The sequence below is a fragment of the Erpetoichthys calabaricus genome, chromosome 2, assembly GCF_900747795.2.
Source record: "Erpetoichthys calabaricus chromosome 2, fErpCal1.3, whole genome shotgun sequence".
NCBI lineage: Eukaryota > Metazoa > Chordata > Cladistia > Polypteriformes > Polypteridae > Erpetoichthys > Erpetoichthys calabaricus.
The window spans coordinates 89,897,867-89,922,275 of NC_041395.2; the positions used below are offsets into that span (position 1 = coordinate 89,897,867).

At 38.7% G+C, this 24,409-nt stretch overlaps 2 protein-coding genes across 7 annotated transcripts in view; one reads left to right on the forward strand and one right to left on the reverse strand.

The window, feature by feature from the left end:
• Window positions 1-6,204, reverse strand: part of adam15 (ADAM metallopeptidase domain 15) — an 89,657-nt gene extending 83,453 nt beyond the window's left edge. For 2 of the 5 annotated variants that reach the window (XM_028794089.2, XM_028794086.2), the window contains exon 1: window positions 5,331-6,203. In XM_028794089.2, the coding sequence (XP_028649922.1) occupies window positions 5,331-5,490 (160 nt within the window). In that variant the 5' untranslated portion in view covers window positions 5,491-6,203. Of the gene's footprint in view, window positions 1-5,330 lie in introns of all 5 variants that reach the window. The other 3 variants (XM_028794090.2, XM_028794087.2, XM_028794088.2) reach the window with 2 other exon arrangements.
• Window positions 6,205-19,411: 13,207 nt separating this feature from the next.
• Window positions 19,412-24,409, forward strand: part of dcst2 (DC-STAMP domain containing 2) — a 43,544-nt gene continuing 38,546 nt past the window's right edge. For both annotated transcript variants that reach the window (XR_007934138.1, XM_028791557.2), the window contains exons 1-2: window positions 19,412-19,497; window positions 23,060-23,368. Coding sequence is in view for 1 of the 2 variants with exons in the window: in XM_028791557.2 (XP_028647390.1) it covers window positions 23,095-23,368 (274 nt within the window). In the remaining variant the exon portion in view is untranslated. The remainder of the gene's footprint in view (window positions 19,498-23,059; window positions 23,369-24,409) is intronic.

Below are 24,409 nucleotides of genomic sequence, written 5' to 3' on the forward strand. Positions count from 1 at the left end.
AAAGGAGTGGCTTCAGGACAACTCTGTGAATGTCCTTGAGTGGCCCAGCAAGAGCCCAGACTTGAATCTGATTGAACATCTCTGGAGAGATCTTAAAATGGCTGTGCACCGACGCTTCCCATCCAACCTGATGGAGCTTGAGAGGTGCTGCAAAGAGGAATGGGCGAAATTGTCCAAGGATAGGTGTGCCAAGCTTGTGGCATCATATTCAAAAAGACTTGAGGCTGTAATTGCTGCCAAAGGTGCATTGACAAAGTATTGAGCAAAGGCTGTGAATACTTATGTACATGTGATTTCTCAGTTTTTTTATTTTTAATAAATTTGCAAAAACCTCAAGTAAACTTTTTTCACATTGTCATTACGGGGTGTTGTGTGTAGAATTCTGAGGAAAAAAATGAATTTAATCCATTTTGGAATAAGGATGTAACATAACAAAATGTGGAAAAAGTGATGCGCTGTGAATACTTTCTGGATGCACTGTACATCTTATTATTACATATGTAGCTGTCTCAAACTCATTAGGTATCATTCTCCATATTCTCTTACCCTTGATCAGAAGAGGAGACCCCTTCAAGAGCAGGCTGCAGGGTGGTGGCTGTTGGAAAGGTTATTCATATTGTAAACAAGCAAATAGTAGGGAATAACAAAATACTCTTGCTTGTTATTTTCACATTCTAGTGAAGTGAATCAAAGAAATAAATAATTATACAGTAGATAGATAGATAGATAGATAGATAGATAGATAGATAGATAGATAGATAGATAGATAGATAGATAGATAGATAGATAGATAGATAGATACTTTATTAATCCCAAGGGGAATTCATAAATTCACAGTAGAATACTCCATTCAAACTGTAAACACTAGAGCCAGGTCTCATGGCACTCTAGCTTACAAACCTGCTTGACACATTTCTGAATGTCAGCAAATACTGATTAAAATGTCAGCCAATCAGGAAAGTTAGCAGCACAAGGACCAGTGCCTATCCTAGAAGTGCTGGGTGCAAAGCAGGAAACAAGAGTGCAGCTGACAAAAACAAATGCCGAAAGGAAGTATAGTCTCATAGGTACTGCATCATTCTTTCTTAGTTTACATTGCGGATTCTACCTTCAGTAACCTATACAGTGAAGTGATCTACATTCAGTGCATAACTGATTTTGTTTGTGAAACCAATGTTGAGATATTTGACCAATACTGCAAAACAAATAAAAAATTACAAAAAAATATAAAACCAATTCTGTTCAAAGAATTACATAAACTGTACAGTAGATTGATAAGTTTTAAATGCCAAAGTATAGTTTACATTAGAATATATATTTCTGTAACAAACCTGTTTTTTTGGCACCTTTAGACTCTGTCTCAATTTTGGGTTTATTTTTTTGATTGCTTATACATTTTAATATTATTCTCGAGTCACCATTCTGTTTCTTATTTTAGTATTGCCACTGTTATTTTACATCCATCTGCACAAGGCTGTACTTCCTTAGAAGGCTGGCATCCTTCAACACCTGCAATAAGATGCTGCAGATGTTCTATCAGACGATTGTGGCAAGCGCCCTCTTCTATGCGGTGGTGTGCTGGGGAGGCAGCATTAAGAAGAAGGACGCCTCACGCCTGGACAAACTGGTGAGGAAAGCAGACTCTATTGTAGGCATGGAGCTGGACAGTTTGACATCTGTGGCAGAGCAACGGGTGCTCAGCAGGCTCCTATCAATTATGGAGAATCCACTGCATCCACTAAACAGTGTCATCTCCAGACAGAGGAGCAGCTTCAGCAACAGAGTGCTGTCACTGTCCTGCTCCACTGACAGACTGAGGCGATCATTCCTCCCCCAAACTATGTGACTCTTCAATTCCACCCGGGGGGGGGGGGGTAAATGTTACCATTATTCAAAGTTATTGTCTGTTTTTACCTGCATTTTTATTTCTCTTTAATTTAATATTGTTTTTTTGTATCAGTATGCTGCTGCTGGAGTATGTGAATTTCCCCTTGGGATTAATAAAGTATCTATCTATCTACAAGGCAGCAGCCATGTTGTTTACAGTTGTAATATCCATTGCCTTTCAGGTGACACAAAAGTCAGTTGATATACTGTATCTCATTTATATAAGGTGGCTGCACATAGTTTCTGCCATTCAAGCATCAGATCAGTTTCTTTAGAAAAAAAATGAAGATTAGTGTTAGTTGGACACAAATAAAAAAAGTTAGTCTGAGGACTTTGCCACCCATGTTTTAGCTTTGATGCTCATTCTGAAGGCTTTTTCTGGTTTACTACACTTGCTAACAGCTGGAGTAGCTAACAATTCGTTCTGCCCCTCTTCATTCCTTCCATCAACTGGTCATTTGCTGTTGCCCTAAAATTCTTTAGAACACCGGTCTCTTGCCAACTGATTATAATAACTTAAGATTATTGTAGAGCTTATTTTACATGTTGGTACAATGGCTCATTTTCAAAATAATTTTTTTTTTTGACGAAAGGATATGTTCTGCATTTTCCAAATCGGAGTAACTTTTTACCATCATTGTATACATATGTTGCAATGGAACACTGTGTACTTAAATGAAACTTTTTTTTAACTAAAAAAAATACTGTGCATGCACTTTGCATATCGTGAGCACTGGGCTAGATGACTTGACGTGTGGATTAATTCACTGGGGTAACGTGAAATTTTTTTAATCAACTTTTTGATATTGCTGTCCACTGATGGCACCCAGAGTTTTGGTTATCCCTATTGCCCACGAAAACATTAGATTACTTTTTTTTTCTAGACCATCCCAATAAACCACATGGGCTATGTAACATATAACAAATATAATATTTGGGTGAGGTATTCCTTTAATGTAGCAGAAGAATGCAAAATATCAAAATAGGAACCTACAAATGCATAGACATTTCCGCCAAGATCAGACTATATTTAATTTTGTGCTTTGTTACAATTTGTATCTAAATGAAGGGCTGAAAGAGACAAAGAAAGGATACTGGATACTTATGTTTGAAATTCTGGTATTCACACTACTTTAGCAAACATTTGCACACATCTTTGCAAAATACACATTTGCTTTAAGGCTTTCCAACTGTAAAAAAAATGAAGGTGGATGAAACCTTTTAATTGCACTGTGACACTACCAGTGTCTAACCCTTAGATTATTAGAAATGTAATACTGTTTTATACCTAAGAGAAAAAAACTTTATATCTAATTTCATTCATTACCTAATGATATTTGGTCTCCAAGAAGTACACTCTGAGGACTACCACATGTGGCTCCCCTCAAGGACACTTCCTCTCATTTTCAGTTTATGATGAAGGATCAGTTTTGTATTTTTTTACACACACACACACACACTGGATGACAAGAACAAATGCATTAAACTGCAGCAAGCAACACCAAGACTTATCAGTCACTCTGTATTCTCATTTTTGGCTGCCTGCTCCATCAGAACACAGACTCTTGTCATTAAAATCACATCTCACACTCCTACTGAAAAAGTCTGCAAAAAGAAAACAGAAAAGGCGAAGTCCTGTTATGTTTACCACCTCTCCTGTTTTCATTCCTAGATGGCCAATTATAGTGTCTCTGTTTCTCACACTCGGATAAATCTTCAAAGTTAAAATTCAGCACCAGCCTATAAGGTGTTTTCCTTGATCTTTGTCAAAAATATCAGACAGGCTTCTTTCTTTATGTTGTGAAAATGGCAGATTAAAAACTCACATGTTTGAACCAAATGTCTAACAAAACAAAAAATGAATAAAATAAAGGTCATAATAATTCTGATAAATTTCCACTTTTAAATATATTCACAATAGACTTGTTCATTTGGAATGTAATGGATGCATTAATCTTGGCAGTGTACATGCTTTCCTTGTGTCACTCTAGTGCTACTCCAGATACAGGCAGGTAATAACATTGGCACAGTAAACTTAAAAAATAATGAAATATAAATCAATAACAAAAATAATAAATTCTAAACATCCAGATTATTATTCAAACAAAAACACACTCAACAATACAAATAAACCATTTTCAGTGGACCACCTAAAACGTCTATGGTTGTTAGACTTGAGGATCACTAAAATAAAAGGATGTGTGACGTGTCTTAATTAGTATTTAGTACCTGCAGTTTCTGCAGAGATGCTATTCAAACCTAATAAATGTTTTTTGAATTCATCCTTTGAACCAATACATTTTTGCTATGCCCTCTCTGGGTGCAAAAGAGGCATCCCTCCATCATCCACTAAATGTTTACTGCTCGTTTATGTTAACTTTGATAAAAAGAGAGGAGAAGCCCTGTGCGTCGTCTTTCAAACTGCCGCTGTAAGTGATGCTAAGGGTAAACGTACAATATCTGTGACATTTGCTTCTAGAAAAAAAAAATCAGATGGTGTGTGGTGGGCCATTCTTATTTACAGGTATTTCCTTAATGAATTCATCTACTGCCTGTCATTTTTATTTTCAGTAATATTAATCAGTAAACTAAACACTGCAGAAGTTTCTTCCAACTATATATTGAATGTTGCATAACGTTATATAACATAACATTGTCATCCACATTCAGCTGAGGGTTACAGGGAGCTGGAGGTACAAATCAACCTTGAACAGGGGGAGAAGACTGGACTACCTGGAGAAAACCCCACAGAGACACCAGGGTAACATGAAAGCTCCATACAAATAACAACTGGATATGGGGTTTGATCCCAAGATGCTGAATCCATAAGTAAGACTGTACTTTCAGCTACAGGATCATGCCACCCACTATGCATAACCAATACCCATTAATCTCCACAATAGCAGTGATTTCTCTACTGATCCCATTATGGCAAACATGTCACTAGCCATCCACTGATCCATTTTCAATCATTCTTAAACCAATAATGAACTGAGGGGACCGGAGTTCTGATGCAAAACGGAAAACAATTAGGCAGACACAAATATATTTACAGATATAAAAAGACAATTCAAAGGCTTCAATTAACCTCTGAGAGGAAAACTGTAAAGCTCAGATAAACAGAAACAAAAAGCCAAGTGCACACCTGATTCCAACCGGGTACCAGGAGGCAGCTGCGCTAACCACTGCATTACCATGCTGTCCTAGACTAAATATTAATATAACCGACAACAACACAGTAAACAGAGTTAATGTGTTCTGTAATTACAAATACTGTTGGCATCCCAAACCTCCAGACTGTGCGTGTGTCTCCAGACTCATGACCAAATCTGCCAAGGCTGACGCACTGCAGGCACAGGCAAAGAGACCGTGCGAACTTCAGATTTGCCAAGCACGTTGCGGCGATAGGCACTGTCCGTTCTAAAGTGTTTCTGCATACCTACCACTTTTGACGCTCTCCGCATGAGAAGCGACCTTCCCGACATCCGCACGATCCGCGAACCCTTCACTGCTGTTAGCCGGCGAGAGCGCGGCATTTCCACACACGAGGAGGGCGAAAGAGGCGCGGAGCAGTTGGAGCACAGCAGCGCGGCCCGGACCCATCACGTTCTCTAGTATGGGGGGAAATAAGATGTCAAAACTACGGATCTTCCGATTTCCGTCAAAACAATCAAAAGGCTCCTCTGTCTTTAAACGGCCCAGTTCCAGACTGCGCTGAAAGTTCAGACAACTGTCAGACGCAATACATCTGCAGGCGTGATCAATCCAGTGGGAAATAACAGAGAAGTCTGCACAAGGAGCCGGGGGCTGCACAGTCCGAATCGCTCGGCTCCCATCCGCATGGAGCGCAGTGTGCGCGGCCCCAGAGTTTGAGCAGGTGCCTGTCTGGCATTGCCAGTCCCAGCGGGCGGACCACTTTGCACACCGGGCAGGAAGGTCCGGCCCCCTCCTCCTCCGGGGCGGCGGGTTAGAACAACACCTCCACCCTATCCTCTCCTCCGCCTAGCACGATTCAGTCCAAACGGGCTCTCGTTTATTTCGTGGTTCCCAGCAACGAGGAGGTACTTCCTTCTTCGGTGCCTAAAGTCTCCACTACAATCATGGTGGCTTATCTCATGAACGGCTCCGCTAAAAATAGAGCTTGTTTCTCCACTCGATCAGCCGTGTTCCCTTCTTACACACACATCAGTGCGTGTGAAGCTCTTCATTGCTTTGCCGCTCTGGGCAGGGCCACGAAACTGAGGCGGGCTGAGTCACCGAGCAATTAACCGTTTCCTAGGAGAAACAGAAGTCATCAATGGACCCCGCAAACTATCGCATTTAATTCACTGTCTGTTAGTTGGAGGGAAGCAACGCGAGTAATGTAACAACATGATCCAAACACCAGTGCGTGAATATTCCCGCATTTGTTACAATGGTGTAAATCCAGCCATATGAACAGGTGACGTTATTTGCAGCAGCTAAAGAACGATATTTGACTTTAACAAAATAGTGTAATTAACAATAACACATACTGAGAAAAAGTTTACAATTTTAATTCAAACGAGTTTGTACTTTTATATTTTAGTGTCAGATCAGGTTGGGCAGCTTTCACTGGTACGGTGCGTTACCACACCCACTACACTACAAAACAGCGCGGGATCCTAGTTGGCAACCCCCAAGGCAGACACGAAGTAGAGTCCCACCCTCTATGACCATCTATCTGCCGTAGCCAGGTGTCACGTGGGTGTCCCCTTGTCCTGGTTCAGCCATTTGGGTCCTCAACAATAAGGATCATGCGAGTAGGATCTCCTTCGGGGAATCGCGCCACATGTCTGTAAGTGCAGTAACTGATGCACCCTCACAATGCAGGTAATGTGCCTCATTCGGGACTCCGTGAGCAACCGCACATTCCAAGCAAAGTCAAACCAGCGACACCCAAAGATTCGTCCTTTTGCAAAGATATCGGGAGCACCACACACCCCTTTCCAGCAACCTCATGCCCCCCATGCTCTCCCAATCCATCTATTAACTTCATAAGAAGAATCACAGCAGAGGTAACTGACACTGCTCCTCAGACAGACACACTGCTGATGGCCATGCCTAAGTGGTCATTAAAGGCCTGGATCTTGGTTTTTATCCAGGACACTCCAAAGCCCAGACACTCAGACTCCTAGCTCAGACTCTCGAGAGCTCTGATCAGAGCCTCCATTGACTCTGCAAACATCACAGCATCATCTGCAAAGTCAAGATCCGGGAATAATGTCCTCACCAACAGATGCCCCACAGTCGCTGGACCCCACGACCCTGCCCAACACCCAGTCCATGTAAGCATTGAACAGAGTAGGAGCAAGAACTCACCCCTGACGAACCCCAGAACCAACTGGGAAAAATGCACAGGTTCTGCCTCCACTCTGCACAGCACTCACAATACCACTGTACAGGATGACCATGAAATCTAGCAACTTCAGGGGGATCCTGCAAAGTCTCAGGATGTCCCACAGGGCAGCTCGATCAACTGAGTTGAACGCTTTATGAAAATCGACAAAGGGTGCAAAGAAACTCTGCAGATATTCACATTTGCACTCCATGAGAACCCTCAGTGCCAGGATGCAGTCGATGGTAGACTTCTTAGGCCGGTGAATGTATGATCACAGATTCTATTGAGGATTACTCTAGCAAGGACCTTACCAAGCACCAAGAGCAGTGTTATCCCCCTGTAGTTGCCTCAATCCAGGCAATCCCTTTCCAGATAGGGACAACAAGTCCTGTTTTCCAGTCAGTTGGGATGACGCCTGTCTCCCAAATGGAAGCAAAGATTGCTTGCAGTGCCAGGAGGACAGCCTGGAGAAGTTCACTCTGGATACCACAGGGAGGTCTACTATGTTTTATTAGTTAATACTGTATATAGCCTACTATTTTTGTTCTGTTTAAACTATGTCTCTTCACTATGTTTGTATTGGATGTAAATATTGTAAGAAAACTGTGAAACCTCAAATAAAAATAATTTTAAAAAAATTACAAAAAACATGTTTTTACAGAGACTGTTTTGTATGTAACACTTCTCTACTACGGATACTATCAGAAACCACTTTACCAGTGTAGATTGATAGTACAGTTGCTTATATACAGTATGCCTTGACTTGCTGAGGATCACGTTTACGTCTCAATTTATTGTTATGTGTGCTTAAGTACAATGAAATTCTTACTTGCATGTCTTCCACAAGCAAGAGGGTAGGCAGTATTAAAATATCAATATTAGACAAAAATACAGGGAAGTAATTATAATATCACTGATTAAACACAACATCAGACAGTAAGAAACACTCATGTATGTGTCAGTATGAGCGCCTGTGGAGTATAAGACTTCCAAATAAAATCTAAATGTGTGAGTGTTAATGGTCCTGTGTCGTTGGTGTTTTGCTGACTCCCAGTTCCAATCCTTAGTGACGCTGGCACCATCTTGTCAATCCCACCCCCTGTGATAACAGAGCCACTTGTGTATTGTAGAGATGTACATGCAAGTATTGGGTCAATAAAGCTTAAATTCCTCTTTTTGCTATATACTCAAACTATTCAGAGAACAGATAAAAATACACACAAAGTAAATAATCTATATACAGTATATATAATCTGAGGATTTAAAATATCACAACAATTCTTGTTCTGTTTCTTCACAAGTTTTGGAAAAAGTAGCAGTAGATGTTCCTTATTATTTGTGAAGTTTCTTACTGCTTTGATTATCCGCTCTTACAAATGCTTAAATATTCAGCCCATGTTTATACTTTCATTCAAAAATATAAAACTGCTCAAGTATAAATGACTTACTTCCTCGATACCTATACTCAAAACAGTCAGTCAGTCAGTTATTATCCAACCTGCTATATCCTAACACAGGGTCACGGGGGTCTGCTGGAGCCAATCCCAGCCAACACGGGGTGCAAGGCAGGAACAAATCCCAGGCAGGACGCCAACCCACTGCAGTATACTCAAAACAGTTTGTTTTTAAATTTTTTATTTTTTATCAAGTGTCATGTCACAGATATGTATGTACCAATACTGCCACCAGTTCCAAAATGAAATCTGGGAAAGAAGAAAATGCTTCATTTGTCAAGCTTATACTATACAGCATTTAAATGCCTATTTCAATGAACAGATGTCCTCTCCTGCTTATCTGTTATCACAAGCAGTTTAGTCGCAGCAGTTTTCACTTCTAGATGATTCTTGACACTTCCAGCTGGTATTTACCTTTGGCCTGTTAATGTTCATCTCTACTATACCTAAAACAAGAGGTGTGTGATTTGAAACAATTTTTAGATTTCTCGCAATTTAAGGGACATCTGCTGTAACAATTTGTATTTTAATATATGAATGAATCATATGGCAGTTTATAGAAAACAATCCCAATGACTTAATGATTTTTTTATTCTTAGTTTTTTTTTTGAGTTCCAATAAAGAAGAGCACCCATTTATTTGTTAAAATAAAAAGAATATTTTTTTACAACAGGCCATTTAGCCCAAAAGATTTAGAAAATTCTTTTCCACTGATTGTGTGCAAAGTATTGTTGGATTCTTACTTATCATTTGGCTGATGCCTTTATCTAAGGCAACTAACACCATTTGAAATACAGTCAGTGGCATTTCTTTTGTTTTTCCAATTGGAGCAGATTCAGGTGAAGTGAGTTTCTCATAGTCAAACTGTGTCAGTCGTGGGATTTTAACCCACAGCGTGTGAAGCCCAAAGCCTTAACCACTATGCCACACTGACTGCCTAAATTAAAATCTAAATGCCACCAGGGTACTAGTTTTTCAGTCACTCTGTTTGTATATAATTCTATGCACCTCCAGTCCTCCACATGAAGAAATATATTAGTATAACATTTATATGAAAGTTATTCCTCATCAATTTCCATTGGTGCACTGTAGCCTTGAGGAGTAATTGATTTTTTAAGTGATAGAATCCACCTAGCTTATTCTGACACACACTACTTGAATGTGCCTACAAAAGAGGTTCTCATACAGCTAGAACTCCAAAGAGTACACAGGAATAAGAGTGACAATCAGTCTCATGTGGCAAGTAAATTTGCATGAATGGACAGTCAAGGGGGGATAAAAAGTAAATAGCACATGTGATGAAATAAACTCACCAAACAAAGCATAAAGGTTTGGGGATTAGCCCCTTGTAATAATTTTGCTGGTCAAGATGATAGATTATTCAATTTATCAGACATTCAACGACAGTTCTTGTTTCTGTCGTCCATTATATAATCCAATACAACAAAATGGCTACAGGAAATGACTAAAACAGGAAGTGATGTCATCAATGATGGCCGGTAGTGACTTCATCACTGGGGGGACCGAAAGTGACGTCATCATTAATGGCCGGTGGTGACGTCATCAAGGTAGGATCGGAAGCGACGTGGTAAACAGGAGCCGGAAGAGTTATGGATGTTGAAATACGTGTTGTATCTTTATTTGTAAGGGTAATTATCTCAGGTAGTTCATTATTTTTCTTCTTTATTTCTGTAAGGTCAGAAAGAGAGGCATTAATACCATCATACAACCCCCCATCTGATAACCATTCACTCACCTCTGGGCCTTTTGATTGCCTCCTAAGCGCACATGTGTGACACATGTAAATTATACTTAAAGTGCACGAGGGAAAAGAGTTTCCAAAAACAGGCATATAGTCAAAAACACAAGGACAAAAATGTTTGGCAAAGTAACAAAAATGTTAGGAAAAATGTGTAATCCAAAAAGCAGGCAAAAAGGCTCAAAAACACCAAACAGACAAAGAGATTGCAAAACAAGAACCAAAGGCAGAATCCACAGAGCAGACACGACAAAACACTAAATCACTAGAAACAGGAGTGACGAGATTTTTTTGCAAAGAAACAATGCACAGTACTGTATAGAGCCAAGAGCTCCCTCTACTTCTGTATGCAGTTACTGGACAGAAAAAAGTCAATTATCTATCTATCTATCTATCTATCTATCTATCTATCTATCTATCTATCTATCTATCTATCTATCTATCTATCTATCTATCTATCTATCTATCTATCTATCTATCTATCTATCTATCTATCTATCTATCTATCTATCTATTAACCATCTTAATTTAAATTAATAGGCAAGGTGTGAATTTGGAGCCTTTTCCTGTGTTTACAATCAGTAGACAGCAACCAGTGGCCAAATAGATAAACAGGCATCAGCCCAACACAAGGCAAAGACATGCAGACATTCATAGTCAGTCATATGTGTAAAAATTAGAGTCACATGCATGTCTTCAGTCTGTTGGAGAAAAATAAAACAGAGCACTATAAGAAAAAAAACTCACACAGATAAGGAGAAACCATGCAAATGCCACAAAAAGAGTGACTGGACTGGGATTTCTAATTAGCACTCTGGAGCTGAGATTCAGCATCACTAATCAGTGTGCCACTGTGTATCCCAAGAGTCAACTAACGCTCTCAAATCTTACAAAGTGCACCATTTAGCTGCAATCTCACTGTTGTATACTTATATTAAATATTTTCCTTGTTATTATAACAATTCAATTTAATTTTGTATACAGTAGTTCTCTTTATTCAGTATAGTTGCAGGGAGTGCACACAAATTAGTTTAAACACACAATAAAATAAAATTTAATTTGATTAATATGAACAAATAAGGACAATATAAGTTCATTAACATTATAACTGATATATAGAGAACAACAGGGAAAAACTCATTTGAACAGCATTCATGAAAAAATAAACCTCTGGAAAGTCCACGATTAGTTTTAACAGACAAAGTCACAATCCTGGTAACTGAGATCAACTGGCCACCCACACACACACACGCACACACACACACACACACACACACACACACACACACGCACACACACACCCACACAGGAGTGTTCTGCAATGGACAGTCTAATAAGAAGATTAAATGCATTTATCCTTATTCCAAGGCAAGCCTGTGTCATTTCATCTCGTTCTCACACCCATTTAATCCTCTTCAGGATCAGTGGAGAGCTGGACTTATTATTCTAACACTATGTGAAAGGCAGGAAGAGTCCTACTCTGGGCAGAACCCGCTCATGCACATACCTACACTGACACTCACACAAGGACCTGATTGGCATTGCCATTTAACCATTTAACCTGACCAGCTCTTTGAAGATCAGGAGGAACCTGAAGTACTGGGGGGAAACCCACTTAGACTTGGGCAGAATATGCAAAGTCTACATGTAAAATATCTGGGCACAGGAAGCAAATCAGGGATGCTGGATCTGTGTGGTAGAAATGATATCTATTGTGTCATCATGCTACACCTCACATCCAAAATAATATGAAGTAAGCTATGCCAATAAAATCATTGTGTTTTTTTTTTAAATAAAACACACAGAGAGCATTCGGTAACAATAAGTATACTATAAACTCCAGAGGACAAGGAAGCAATGAAACAAAAACCTTCTGCTGTCCTCAGATACAGAATGTCCCTGTCTATCCCCGTGCTATCCACCTCTCAAGTACCACACAAAAGTATTCCCTTTTCATGGTTCCCTGTCTTTCTCACTCTCTCACACACAAAAATCTGATCTGTTCCTTGGACCAGTCAATCACCATACGAAACGCTCATCCAGACTTTGGACTCAAAAGGCATATAGGGAATTTTAAACCCTCTTCCAGGAATACTCATAGCAAATCTCCAGAGTCATTCCAGGGTCAAAGGAAACATTTCGTCAATAATGGAGACACTAGGTTATAGTGTCCACTAACTGCTCCTGGTGAGTTTGCACCCCATAGCCCAATGTAGGCCTTGAAAGAGCAGTATCTTCATAATATGTCCTCATTTACCCTTTCTTCTGTAAGGGCAACAAAATTCCACCATTTTAAGCAAGCAATAATGTACCGTTAACTAGCTCCTGCTATTACTTCATGACCTCATATATAAATGGGAAACCTTGCTCTACGTTCCCGTACTAGAGATGCCATGTACCAACTGTAAGGGTTTTTGGCATCCTACTAGTGCTCAATAGCCTCTGTCTTTCTCTGTCTAAACAAAGCAAGTTAATTCAATTTTCAGTTTCCCTAGCAGCTATCAGGTTCCTAACAAAGTCCTCCAAAGCGTGCATTTTACTGACCAACTCTAGGTTAACTATACATTTCTGGAAAGTAAGGCTTTCTGTACTGCTGGCCTGAAAATCTAAGCTGTACATGCTGCAACATATAAATATGCCCTCGAGAGTCAAAGAAAAAAATTAACTTACCTTAATCACAAATGTCATCATTATCTTGGTGTTTTCAGTTGCTTCTGTGCTTTCAGAGTCTAGCTGGTTCGATGTGAGACACTCACATTTAAGCTTTCACCGCCATCTAGGCAATTGACTTTGGGCTGTTAGTTTCTTCTTTGGGTCAGATGTTGGCTTTTATTCCATCTCAAATTCTTGTTTTATTTTTAAACTTTTAAACTTCACATAAGTTGTTAGCTAATCTCCTCTGCTGCTGTAAAATACTCCATTCTTTTGTTCAGAATGTGTGAGACGTTCCTGTATTTCCACTTCTTCTCCAACAGTCCAGTTTCACAGTTCAGTTCTATCCCCCTATAATGAATTGAATCAACATTAGAGAGTCTCTTCTGCTTACCACTGCTTCTTCTTTTACCCATATTCTTGTTTTTTTCCCAACTTTTGTTCCAAACACATCAACACACTTAATTATTTATGAAAATGATGCTGATCACATTTAACATTACTAAAAAAGTAACATTCACCAGAAACACTCTTGCAATAGAGATTCAAGCCTATGTATCTGGGGGTTTTTGACTATAACAATTAATGTGTTGATGCCATGCTTCAAGGGTGGTTTCTACAGATTTGTCATTATAATGAGTGTCTACGTACACAGATGCCCTCAGAGGACCCCTCCCAGTTCAGGGCCACAGGCAATTGCCTGCCTTGCCTGTCCTGTCACTACTCCTTTGACTATAGGCACTAGAGTAAACTCTAAATTATGGTATCAGGTTCCAGAGTTCTAGGACAAAATAAACAAACACATTTTGGATTGAGGTTTTAACATCTTGCTAACAAAAGTAGCGTTCAGTATGGCTTTGTCATTGCTATCACAGTGTATAGAAAGTATTTTTGAAAATTATAAATTAATGGGCAGCAATTGAGAAGCCTGAGAGAAGAGAAGGGTGTTCAGTCTGAATGAGAACATCAAGACAGACTACACCTCATAAATGAATCAGTGCCCACTTGTATTTATCCAGTATCTCAACATTACTAGGAATTGTACTAAAAGTCTGACTAGGATAATAATTTGTCCTTCGTCAGGGACCTGAGAAATAGTTATGAAGCATCCTGCACCTACTCCAAGCGAGGAGGAGGAATTTACAAATGAATGACATCACGAAACAAAAATGGCACTCATAAAAGCATTTTGTAGTTTCCTTGTAAATAATAATGATGTTTCAAATTTTTTCAATACTAAAGTTATGGCTTCACCATAATAATAATAATAGTAAAAGTAGGAGGTGAAGAATTAAAAGAATAAGGAAAACATCCCAAGGTAGAATGTTGCACTAAACTGCATGTAATTGATGCCTTTTTGCAACAACTTCAGGAATAAGAAGCGTAGAGTTGGAAAGAACGAGGCACGCACCGAATAAGAGTTAAGCCCAATAATGGACATGTTTATTTAACACTAAATGACCCACAGCTATACTTTTAAGAAAATCACCTTCTCACAGTTATCCCACTTGAAGCAGCTCGTAAAGTAACAGTTAAATTAGCCACAGTAGTGTTCTCTCTTCAAGTGTTCCCAAACGTTTTCAAGAGTTGCATGTCACGTCTCTCTCTGTGGCAAAAATGTCAATCAAACCTCAAAATCAGTGACATTTCATGACCAGGGATTGCACAGAAATCAAAGCTGCTTCTCTACGGACTATTACAAGGTCCAGATTCTATTCTTTTAAATAATAATACTAAAAAAAAGTTATTCGCTTTTATGAACACTCCACCCACAGCTAGGAACCCGTGAGAACACGCGTTTCTGCTGCCCATATTAAGGTGGCAATGCTGGATTCTTTTAAGGTATAGAGAATACACAGATTTGTCTTTATACATAAAAATATATAACTTTATGGCTTTACGGCTTTTCTAAAACATTTTTTGTCTTGGTGGCTTTGTTCTCAGGCATATAGCATGCATCCTCCCAGATACAAATCTGATCAAATGCAGGAGTGTACACGTGTGTAATTTAATGTATCAATAAAGAATAAGAAATCAATTCATACAAGTTTTAAAACATTCTTGTGTCTCATAATATAAAAGGAACAAGCAATCACTCTAATTATTTTACATAGCTAAAAATTAAGGGAGACCAAAACTGATAGGTAGGTCACCAAATCTGGTCTCCCTGTAATTTAATGTATCAATGAGGAATAAAAAAATCAGTTGATACATGCTTTAAATCATTATTGTCTTTCGTAATATAAAAAGAATAAATCTTCCCTTTGTTTCTTTCTTTGAATTGAATATGGAGGGAGGGGGGCAAAATTGATAAGAATTCAGTTGATACGTATTTTAAAGCACTCATGTCTCATAGTATAAAAGCAATACACATTCACTTTAATTCTTTGTTTAATCTGAAAATAAAAGGGGCACTAAAATTGATGGATAGGTCATCAAGTTTGCCTCCCCCATAATTTAATGTATCAATAAGAAATAATAAATCAGTTGATAAAAAATGTCATATCATTCTTGTCTTTCCTAATATAAAGAACAAACCTTCACTTTATTTCCTTTTTAAAACTGAAAATAATACAGTAGGTCATCAGATTTGGTTCCTCCAATAATTTACTGTAGCACTAAGGAATGTGAAATCAGTTGAGATGTGTTTGATACAAATTGTGTCTCTCATAATATAAAAAGGACAAACCTTCACTTTAATGGTTAGTTTGAACTGGGATTAAAGAGGGGTTGATTAAATGCTGTAAGCAATTTGAGCCCACTCAACAAATGTTCAGTCTCTGAATTACAGATAATACACTTATCCTAATTAAAATCTGGTGTTTTGTATTAACTTGGAGAGAATTAAGAAATAATAAAGCAGTGTTTGGAGACAAACAATGTTAGCCTAATATTTATATTGTGGACACTTTCTAGGCTCATCGGAGGTAAGCACTACCACGCTGGGACACAAGGGGGCACTGTTCCTGGCAGTATCATCTCTGTTTCCACCCACAGTTCCAAGAAGATGCCTAATGAGGGCAGGTGACTCTAACCTTTACGGCCCGAGGACCATAAAACTGAGATGTGCCCAGAAGGTGGTGTCTCATTTGGGAAAGAGCAGATTGCCAGGTGGCGCTCCAACCTAAATACTGGCTGCTCTTCAGAGCTACCTTACCCTTTGTTTTAGAGGCCCTACAGCGTAATAACTGCTTTGCTCCTATTTGAACCATTCTACTTTCCTTTATTTTTGCTACGCTAGCACCATTATTAAAAGAAGTAAACCCAGTTGGCACTCCAACATTTATTTTGGATTTGTATGAGCCTTCACTCGACAGCAGTACATACTTATTAGGCACGTACTTTCAGGCGCTCATAAAGTGTTCATACTTCCTTGAGTCATTCATGAATATTTAGCTTTAATACTGATTTCATTATTATTCAGTGTTACCCTGTGCAAATAATAAAATGATCAGTGCAGGATTTACGTATAAGCTACACAAGCTATAGCTTAGGGCCCCCGCCTTTTTGGGGGCCCCCAAAACAAATTGTCTGAGTGAGCAATTGTCATATATACTTAAATATACTACAGCATTATTTGTCCCAATCAGGCCCGGCCTTAGGCATAGGCGAAGTAGGCGACCGCCTAGGGCCCCGGATCGACTCCTTGGTCTAATTTTCACGCATTTCACAGAGCTTCCAGGGGTGCTCCACCCCCTTCAGGGGGCCCCTGGACCCCCCTTTCGCCTAGGGCCCCATAATACCTAAGACCGGGCCTGAAAATGATAGACAAACATTGCTATGACTAAATATCCTTCTAACCAACTAGTTTGTAGAAAAAATATTAGCAGATGAACTGGCAAACACAGTTTTACTGGTTTAAGATTGGAAACTGCCATGAAGTTGCTGAAGGATTCTGGTAAACCTGCTTTTTGACTTGCAAAATCTACTATAAGCTGTGTCGTAATATAACTTCTATTAATCTCATTGAAATCAGTTCTTTAAACTGAATTAAAAAGCATAATGTATGCATTTATTGAATTTGTAAAGGATAGACCTGGAGGGTGAAAAATGATATTCAATAGTTTGCATTGTGTCATATAATGCATGTATCTGAACTACTGCCTTTATCTATAATCTATTTATATATTGCATTTAAAGATGATCTAAATGAAATGTGCCATGGTTATGGAGAAGCACAAATGGAGTAAGACTCCAGCAAGTAAGAAATAATTCATAGATTTAGAATTACCCAGATCTTGTCTAAACTATACATTTTGACAAATAACACACATTTACACATTGTGTAACGTAACAATCACATATATTGTATTTCTGTATATATTAATACTTTATGTAAGCATAAGAGAGTTGCAATGACAACATGTACTGTGCAAGGTGCATATGCTATTTTGACTACCATTCTCACCCAAAGTTGTAAAAATACAACAGACATAACAAGATATAAATGTAATTTGATGCATGCATTCCACCATAACTTAGCATTTACATGAGTTATGCATTCTAACAATCACAAAAAAAATATTTCAGGGATTTTACTTACGTCAATGTTGAAATATCCAGTCAAATTAAACAAGTAGATGTGCTTCCATGAGTTTGCAGGTCTTATGAGTTCATAGCCTTATGGCCAGACCTATATAAACATCCACCATCCAATGACATCGCAAGGCTAAACAATATGGCATATTGACTATGCAAATATCTCTCTATTATAAAAAAAATATTTGGGCGGGAGACTTGGGAGACAAGACGTGATGTTCTTGGAAGACAATTTAAAGTCCAGCGAGGGATACATTAACTTGCTCCCAGCTCTTAAAACAACGACAAGCGAACAGCGTGCGGTAAACCAACTGGGTGGGCGAGCGAAGCAAGCACCTAGTAGTCCTTCAAAAAAAAATAGAAAAAATTAAATGTGTTTTTGAGTGAGTTAAATGTGATGTTGTAATTCTGCAAAACTGGTTCTTAGAGGGTTGGTACATCTATGGTGTGCATATTCTGATCGCTACACCTTAAAGGAATCGAACGTTCGTAAAGGCAAAAACATCCATCCATCCATCCATCCATCCATCCATCCATTTTCCAACCCTCTGAATCCGAACACAGGGTCACGGGGGTCTGCTAGAGCCAATCCCAGCCAACACAGGGCACAAGGCAGGAACCAATCCCGGGCAGGGTGCCAACCCACCGCAGGACACACAAAAACACACCCACACACCAAGCACACACTAGGGCCAATTTAGAATCGCCAAAGGCAAAAACATTTCTTTTTTTATATTTTTTAAGAGAATTGAATTGGGACCCTACAGTGCACAGAAGGACGTGGTCTAGCATTGATTTCTGTGCAATCCCTAATCGTGAAACGTCACTGATTTTGAAGTATGATTTACATTTTTGCCGCTTGGGTTAGGCAGGATGGACTCAACTGGATACAACCCATTGTAGTCTCCGCCTACTTTCTTGAACCTTCCGGCGAATGTTCCAGAAGTTCGTGAAATGCAGATCTTAGCGTACCAGTGTCACATTTGGCTGACCCATCCAGCCCGTTTATCCTCAGGGTAAAAACATCCATGCCCACCTAGTTGTTGACACCGTGTTGTCGCTTGTGATTCACATACGCGTGCTCATCCACATTTGGGGTAAATAATCTTTACGTGTGCACCGATTTGCACAAATGCTGCTTGCTTTAACATTACTCCACGTGGAGTGGTGGTGAGATGTATACTGTAAATCTAAGTCTGGTCTCATGAGTTATAAGTTGTAAGGATGTTCAAAATTTTGTAGTGATATAAGGAAATCATCACTACAGCAAATCTGCATTTTACACGTCATGTAAGTTACCAAATTACCAGAACTTTAATTTCGGCAGACGCCACATTTCTGCTTCGCTTAGATGGGGCAATCACGTAACTTACGCGATTTGTTGCAAATATTATTCCATTTCTGTCAAATCGATGTCCTCATACAAATTCATCATTGTCTAGCATTTCCAAAACATTGCGCTTTTCTCGGGAAGTACATGTCCATATCAGTCTGAATGCCTTCTTCTGGGAGCTCCCATTAAGTTAGGACAGCTCACGAGCTCATCCAAATCCTAGTGAAGTAGTTTCCTAAATTAGGAATGTCGATAAAATGCTTTTATTTCTAATCCTAAGAGTACAACCAAAATTGAGTCAATGTGAGATTTTTGAGTCAGTTGAGCAGACTGAAAAACGTACAGAATTCTTAAGAAGTCCAGCTGTGACTCGAACATTAAATAGTTAAAATACCTGCGAGCTAACTCTCGCGAGACCCCCAGTTACCAAGACTGAGACTGCGGTGAACACTCCGTTGTGATCAGTCCGACTGAGACGATGCAGGTTATTCTTCTGGGAGCGGAATTTTTGAAGGTATCCAAAATGTCAACTTCTTATCTAAAATAATGCAAATATCAAAGTGGTGAGATGAAATGCATGAATCGTGGCTGCACCAATTGAAACTTCTGGAAAGATCTAATTCACTTTTATAAACGCACCTTCAAAAACAGGAAACTCCAAGAGCACAGATAATAAAACTACATCATTTATGTAAATCGTTAAATATAATAATGGTACTGCAACATCGGTACATTTAGAAATCTTTCGCCGATTTAATCCCAAACTAAGTAGCGTAAAGTAACTTAACAGATAATTAGTGCTCCTCGTTTTTGGAACAGGTTTAAACAAATTGATTTCCTTTATATATATTTCTACAGTACTGTTTGTTTGGGTTTAAACGCTATCGTCCGATTTTCCAGTAACATTCTTAGGTCTAGCTGTCATTCAAAAGCCCTTGTCATTAGAAAGTAACAAAATGGTAAACCCACACTTTCACGATTCATTCTAACTATTCCGATTTTTTTTTGGAATGTAAATACTTTCAATGTATTGACTCATGCCTCTCTGTAAATGTATTGAAACTGCCTGGAAATGTTCAAAGGAAAATGAAGGTTTATTTCGTTTATATTCAGAGATGGACACGTCATGATTTTCAGACATTTTATCATTTTGTATAGCGCCAGTCACCGGTTTCCCGAGACAGTAAATAGGTAAGCCAGCTAGAAAATGAACTGATGAAGAGAAGCGGATGGACGAAGTGTCCCCCGCAATAGTCTGGGTTAATACGCGTTTACATTTACTTATTCGGCTGACGCCTTTATCTACATTTATGATGCAGTTGGTAACATTTCTTTTGGCTTTGCAATTGGCGCACACCAACTGTCAGCAGCAACAGTTTCAACCCACAACTAAAGGACGTGAAGTGCAAAGCACTGGCCATTATGCCACACTGCCTAATACACTTGTATTTATACGGTAATTACGCGCCAGACACTACTGTACTCTCTAGCTTACCGTTATACTGTATTGGATTAAGCGGATCTTGGAAAAATAATGAATAAAAGTTAAGAATTAAAAACTAATAATAATGCAATATTATAAAAATCTTTGTACCACTAGAGGGCTCTCTTGGCCTATGGACTCATTTCATTCTTAACGTTCCCTTTCTGTTCACATTTCTAAAGCGTGATTACTGTACACTTATTGTAAATGAAGAGTAAAATATAAAATAACGTGTAATAACAAAACTGGATATAAACGTTCTGCATCATGTAAGTAAAAGAAAAAATGTATCTGTCTAGACTTTTATTACATTTCTAAGCCTCCTTAATATAAGCTAATTATATACTGAAAATAATATTTCACTGTATACCGATGCTGTTGACTGAACAGTTTAAAACATATTATAAAGTTGATTAGTCAATTAATACATCTTCCAATATATAAAGTTGAACGTGTGCCTGTTTGTGTTTTTGTCTTTTATGCAAATCCACACTGTTAAAACTATCTTCACCATATTTTGAACAATTTACCCATTTATAAAGCTACAGAAGGCTGCTGCTCCCCACTGAGTTTAGCCAGTGCAGTTTTGGTTAGGGGACAAATTTATTTAGTGACCACACCTTCACTTTATTCCACCCTGGGCAGCGTGCAGTACAGGGTGCCCTACTAGTAAATAAATAAGGTAAAATCCTCTTGAAAAATGAGCACCACTTATAGTTTATCCTTTTCCCATCTTAGGAACAGTTTTCCCAATACATTAAGAGTCCAGGATGAATTCCTTGTCTGAAAATTATTTTAGACAGGTACTTCAATAAATTTTAGAGACATAACCACTGACATTGTGTGACCTCGTGCAAGTCACTTCACCTGCCTGTGCTCCAATTGTAAAAAAAGAAAAAAGTAATGTAAGCAATTGTATCTCAAATGTTGTAAGTCACATTGGATAATAATTGTCAGCCAAATAAATACATGTAAGTGTAAAAAAATAACAGTTTCCAGCGTGGGCACTGTGCACTCTTAAAAATAAAGGTGCTGGAGTGGTTCTTAAGGGAGATGCCACAGAGGAACCATTTTCTGTTCTCAAAAGATTCATCCACATGAAGTCTCCAGAAAGAACCTTTATTTATTTAGATCTGTAACAGGCTTTTATAAGTAAGTAGCCATGACTAGATGGTAACAGATTTATGAAATATCAAAGGGATCCAGATTTTAAAGGATCTGTAACAAGCTTTATACAGTATACCAGTAACGGCACACTGCATGATAATGTGCCATGAATACACTTGACTTGAGCATTCATAATTTTCATACTCTTTTCTCTGTACGTTTAACATTCATTTGCTCAGAGGATGATGCGCTTGCTGCTTCCTGAGCAGCTCTTCTTTTTTCCACCCTAGCGGCCTGCTTCTTCTTTCTTCTGCATCTTTTCGCATTAAAACTGATTAAGTCAGTGTTTGTGTTGCAATTACTTAGTACGTTTTCTTAAATTTTTCACTTAAGCTGACACTTAAGTCTTCAAACTGCCTCAAGAATGATTTAAGATATGAAGAGGTAGAGAAAGTGATGGCGAAGGTGGTAGGGATGAGAACAGCACCCGTACGCATACACTGCACGGTCGCCCTGCTGCACGCTACTGAGAGCTGATTCTACAATAAAATAAAAATAAAAAGAGGAATAACCTTGGAGGTCAATCATCACTCCGAAAGCAGATAGTAGAGGTAATGTAGTATATGTGTACCAAATTTCACATCAATAGGTGAAACGGTTTGCGAGCTACAGGTGATTTCAAATCCCGGAAAGACAAGTGGACAGTCACGGTAGTGTATTATATATAAAGATGAATAGATGGTAACAGGTTTATGAAATACTAATGGGTTCCTGATTTTAAAATTGCTGCGTACTTATGTAACACAGGCCAACATCAGTTTATCTGAACATGGTAGTGTCTGGCTAGGTTGCCTACCATACATTAAAAATTTTTATGGTTTTTTTCTACATATTAGGAAGTTTTTCAAAGCAGAAAGAACCAACTTCATAAGCAAAGCAACCATCCTAGAATGAAATTGTGCTTTGCCAAGCAATACTTTTATGAGGAACCACACAACCCAGTAAAAATCATTATTTTTAAGAATGTATGATGATGTCTGTATGGTTTTGGCATAACATTTTTGTATTAATGGAAAACAATAGAGACTCCACAGAATCTTACATAAGCTGGAAGAAACCATGTAAACTCCTGACAGATACACAGAGCCTAAAATGAAACCATATCTTTGAATGAAATAACTGTATCAAGATAGCCAGTGTACATAGATGTATATAAGCTTATACAAACACTTATACATGTGTATACATACATTCTGGCTGATGAGTGTACACAGTCAGGGAGGCTGTATTAAAATCCATCGTAGACCACAAACAAAGTGGACAGATGTATGCAGAAAAAGTACCATAAAAAGCATATTGAAAACTAGCTTAAAAATGTCCATGGTGGGAAATTTTAATGTAATTTAAACTAGATTATACTAGACAAAGAAAAGAATAATCTCTGAGTACAGAACACAATTATTATGGGATGTTTTTTTTTCATCAGCTTTTGAGTTTCACACCACTCAACAGATTATAACGATGCCTAAAGGACGCAGGAAGCTACGCAAGCACTTAGACCTACCTCTTCCCAGTGACGGGTCTTTCAAAAGATGTGTGCGCAACCTGGGTGCTTTCTTCTTCGGGCTGCTTTTGTCCTCTGTTTATGCAGGGATGGTCCTCTTCATCCAGAATTACAGCCTTTGGTTCTGCATCCTGTCTACGATAACTATCGCCACCTTCTGCTCTTTAGGAATGGGACTTTCTCTCCGCATCCGTGCCACTGTACTGCTGATGATACCAATGATCTGCTCGAGTGAGTTTATATCGCATGTTCATTTCTGTTGGTGCTCCTCAGTCTGTGTTTATCCTGTGGATAATGTACCTACTCATCCATTACAATTTCTTTTCTCATCTTTTAAGTCATCATCCCCATCTGTAGACTCAGTAGACCCTGGCCATTTCTGGTTGCCTCCAAAGTCAAGGAAAGCCTTTAAATGTCCTAAGGCCAATGGCCAAAGCATAATGTGGTTAAACTGCACCCATTGAGCCATTCGCACTCTCTTACAAGCTATGGGAAGCCAGCCATCTTTAAATTGGATTATCTGATATCATCTGGAGGTTTGGCAGAGTAATAACAGTTTGACCATCCATTTTCCATGGTTGGTGTCTGAAATGGGTCCCTTTGAAAATCTCCCTCCATGTACCCATCACAGGTGCAGGGTATATCAATGAAATGTGTAACTAAAGTCAAGGTCATTATTATTATTGTACATTTTGGGGGTGGAATGGGTACAGCTATAGAGTTTACAGTGCTACAATCCTGGATTCGAATCCCATGCTTATTCTGTGTGGGGTTTACTTTCACATCTCAAACAGGCTCTGAAATGAATAAAGTTGGATTATGATAACTACAAGCATCGATTCCAGAACCATTCCAAATAACATTCATTTTATGCATTCATAAAATTTGTTTTAGAGAATATTTAAATGGCATTGCTATATGTACAAAACATTTATTTACTTTTCTGTTCTTTGGTGTTACACTCTCTCCATGCCATCCTAACCCATCATTGTTATGCCCCTCATCCTCATTTCATTGTGAACAGTTAATGGTACCTAAACCCCCCTATCTTGTCACATAACTTGGAAATTGTCTAGAACTCTTACCTTAAGATCCCACTGGCAGTTCTTACAGTATGTGTTGCCAAGCCATTTTATCTGTGCTCAGTCCTCAGTGTAAAGTGTAGGACGATAGCTTTGCACTTTTGCATGTGCTACTGACCTCTGAATTCACTAGGCTATAGTTTTTATTTGTCCTCTAGGGTGAATAGAATGACATGCTTCCCCTACATTT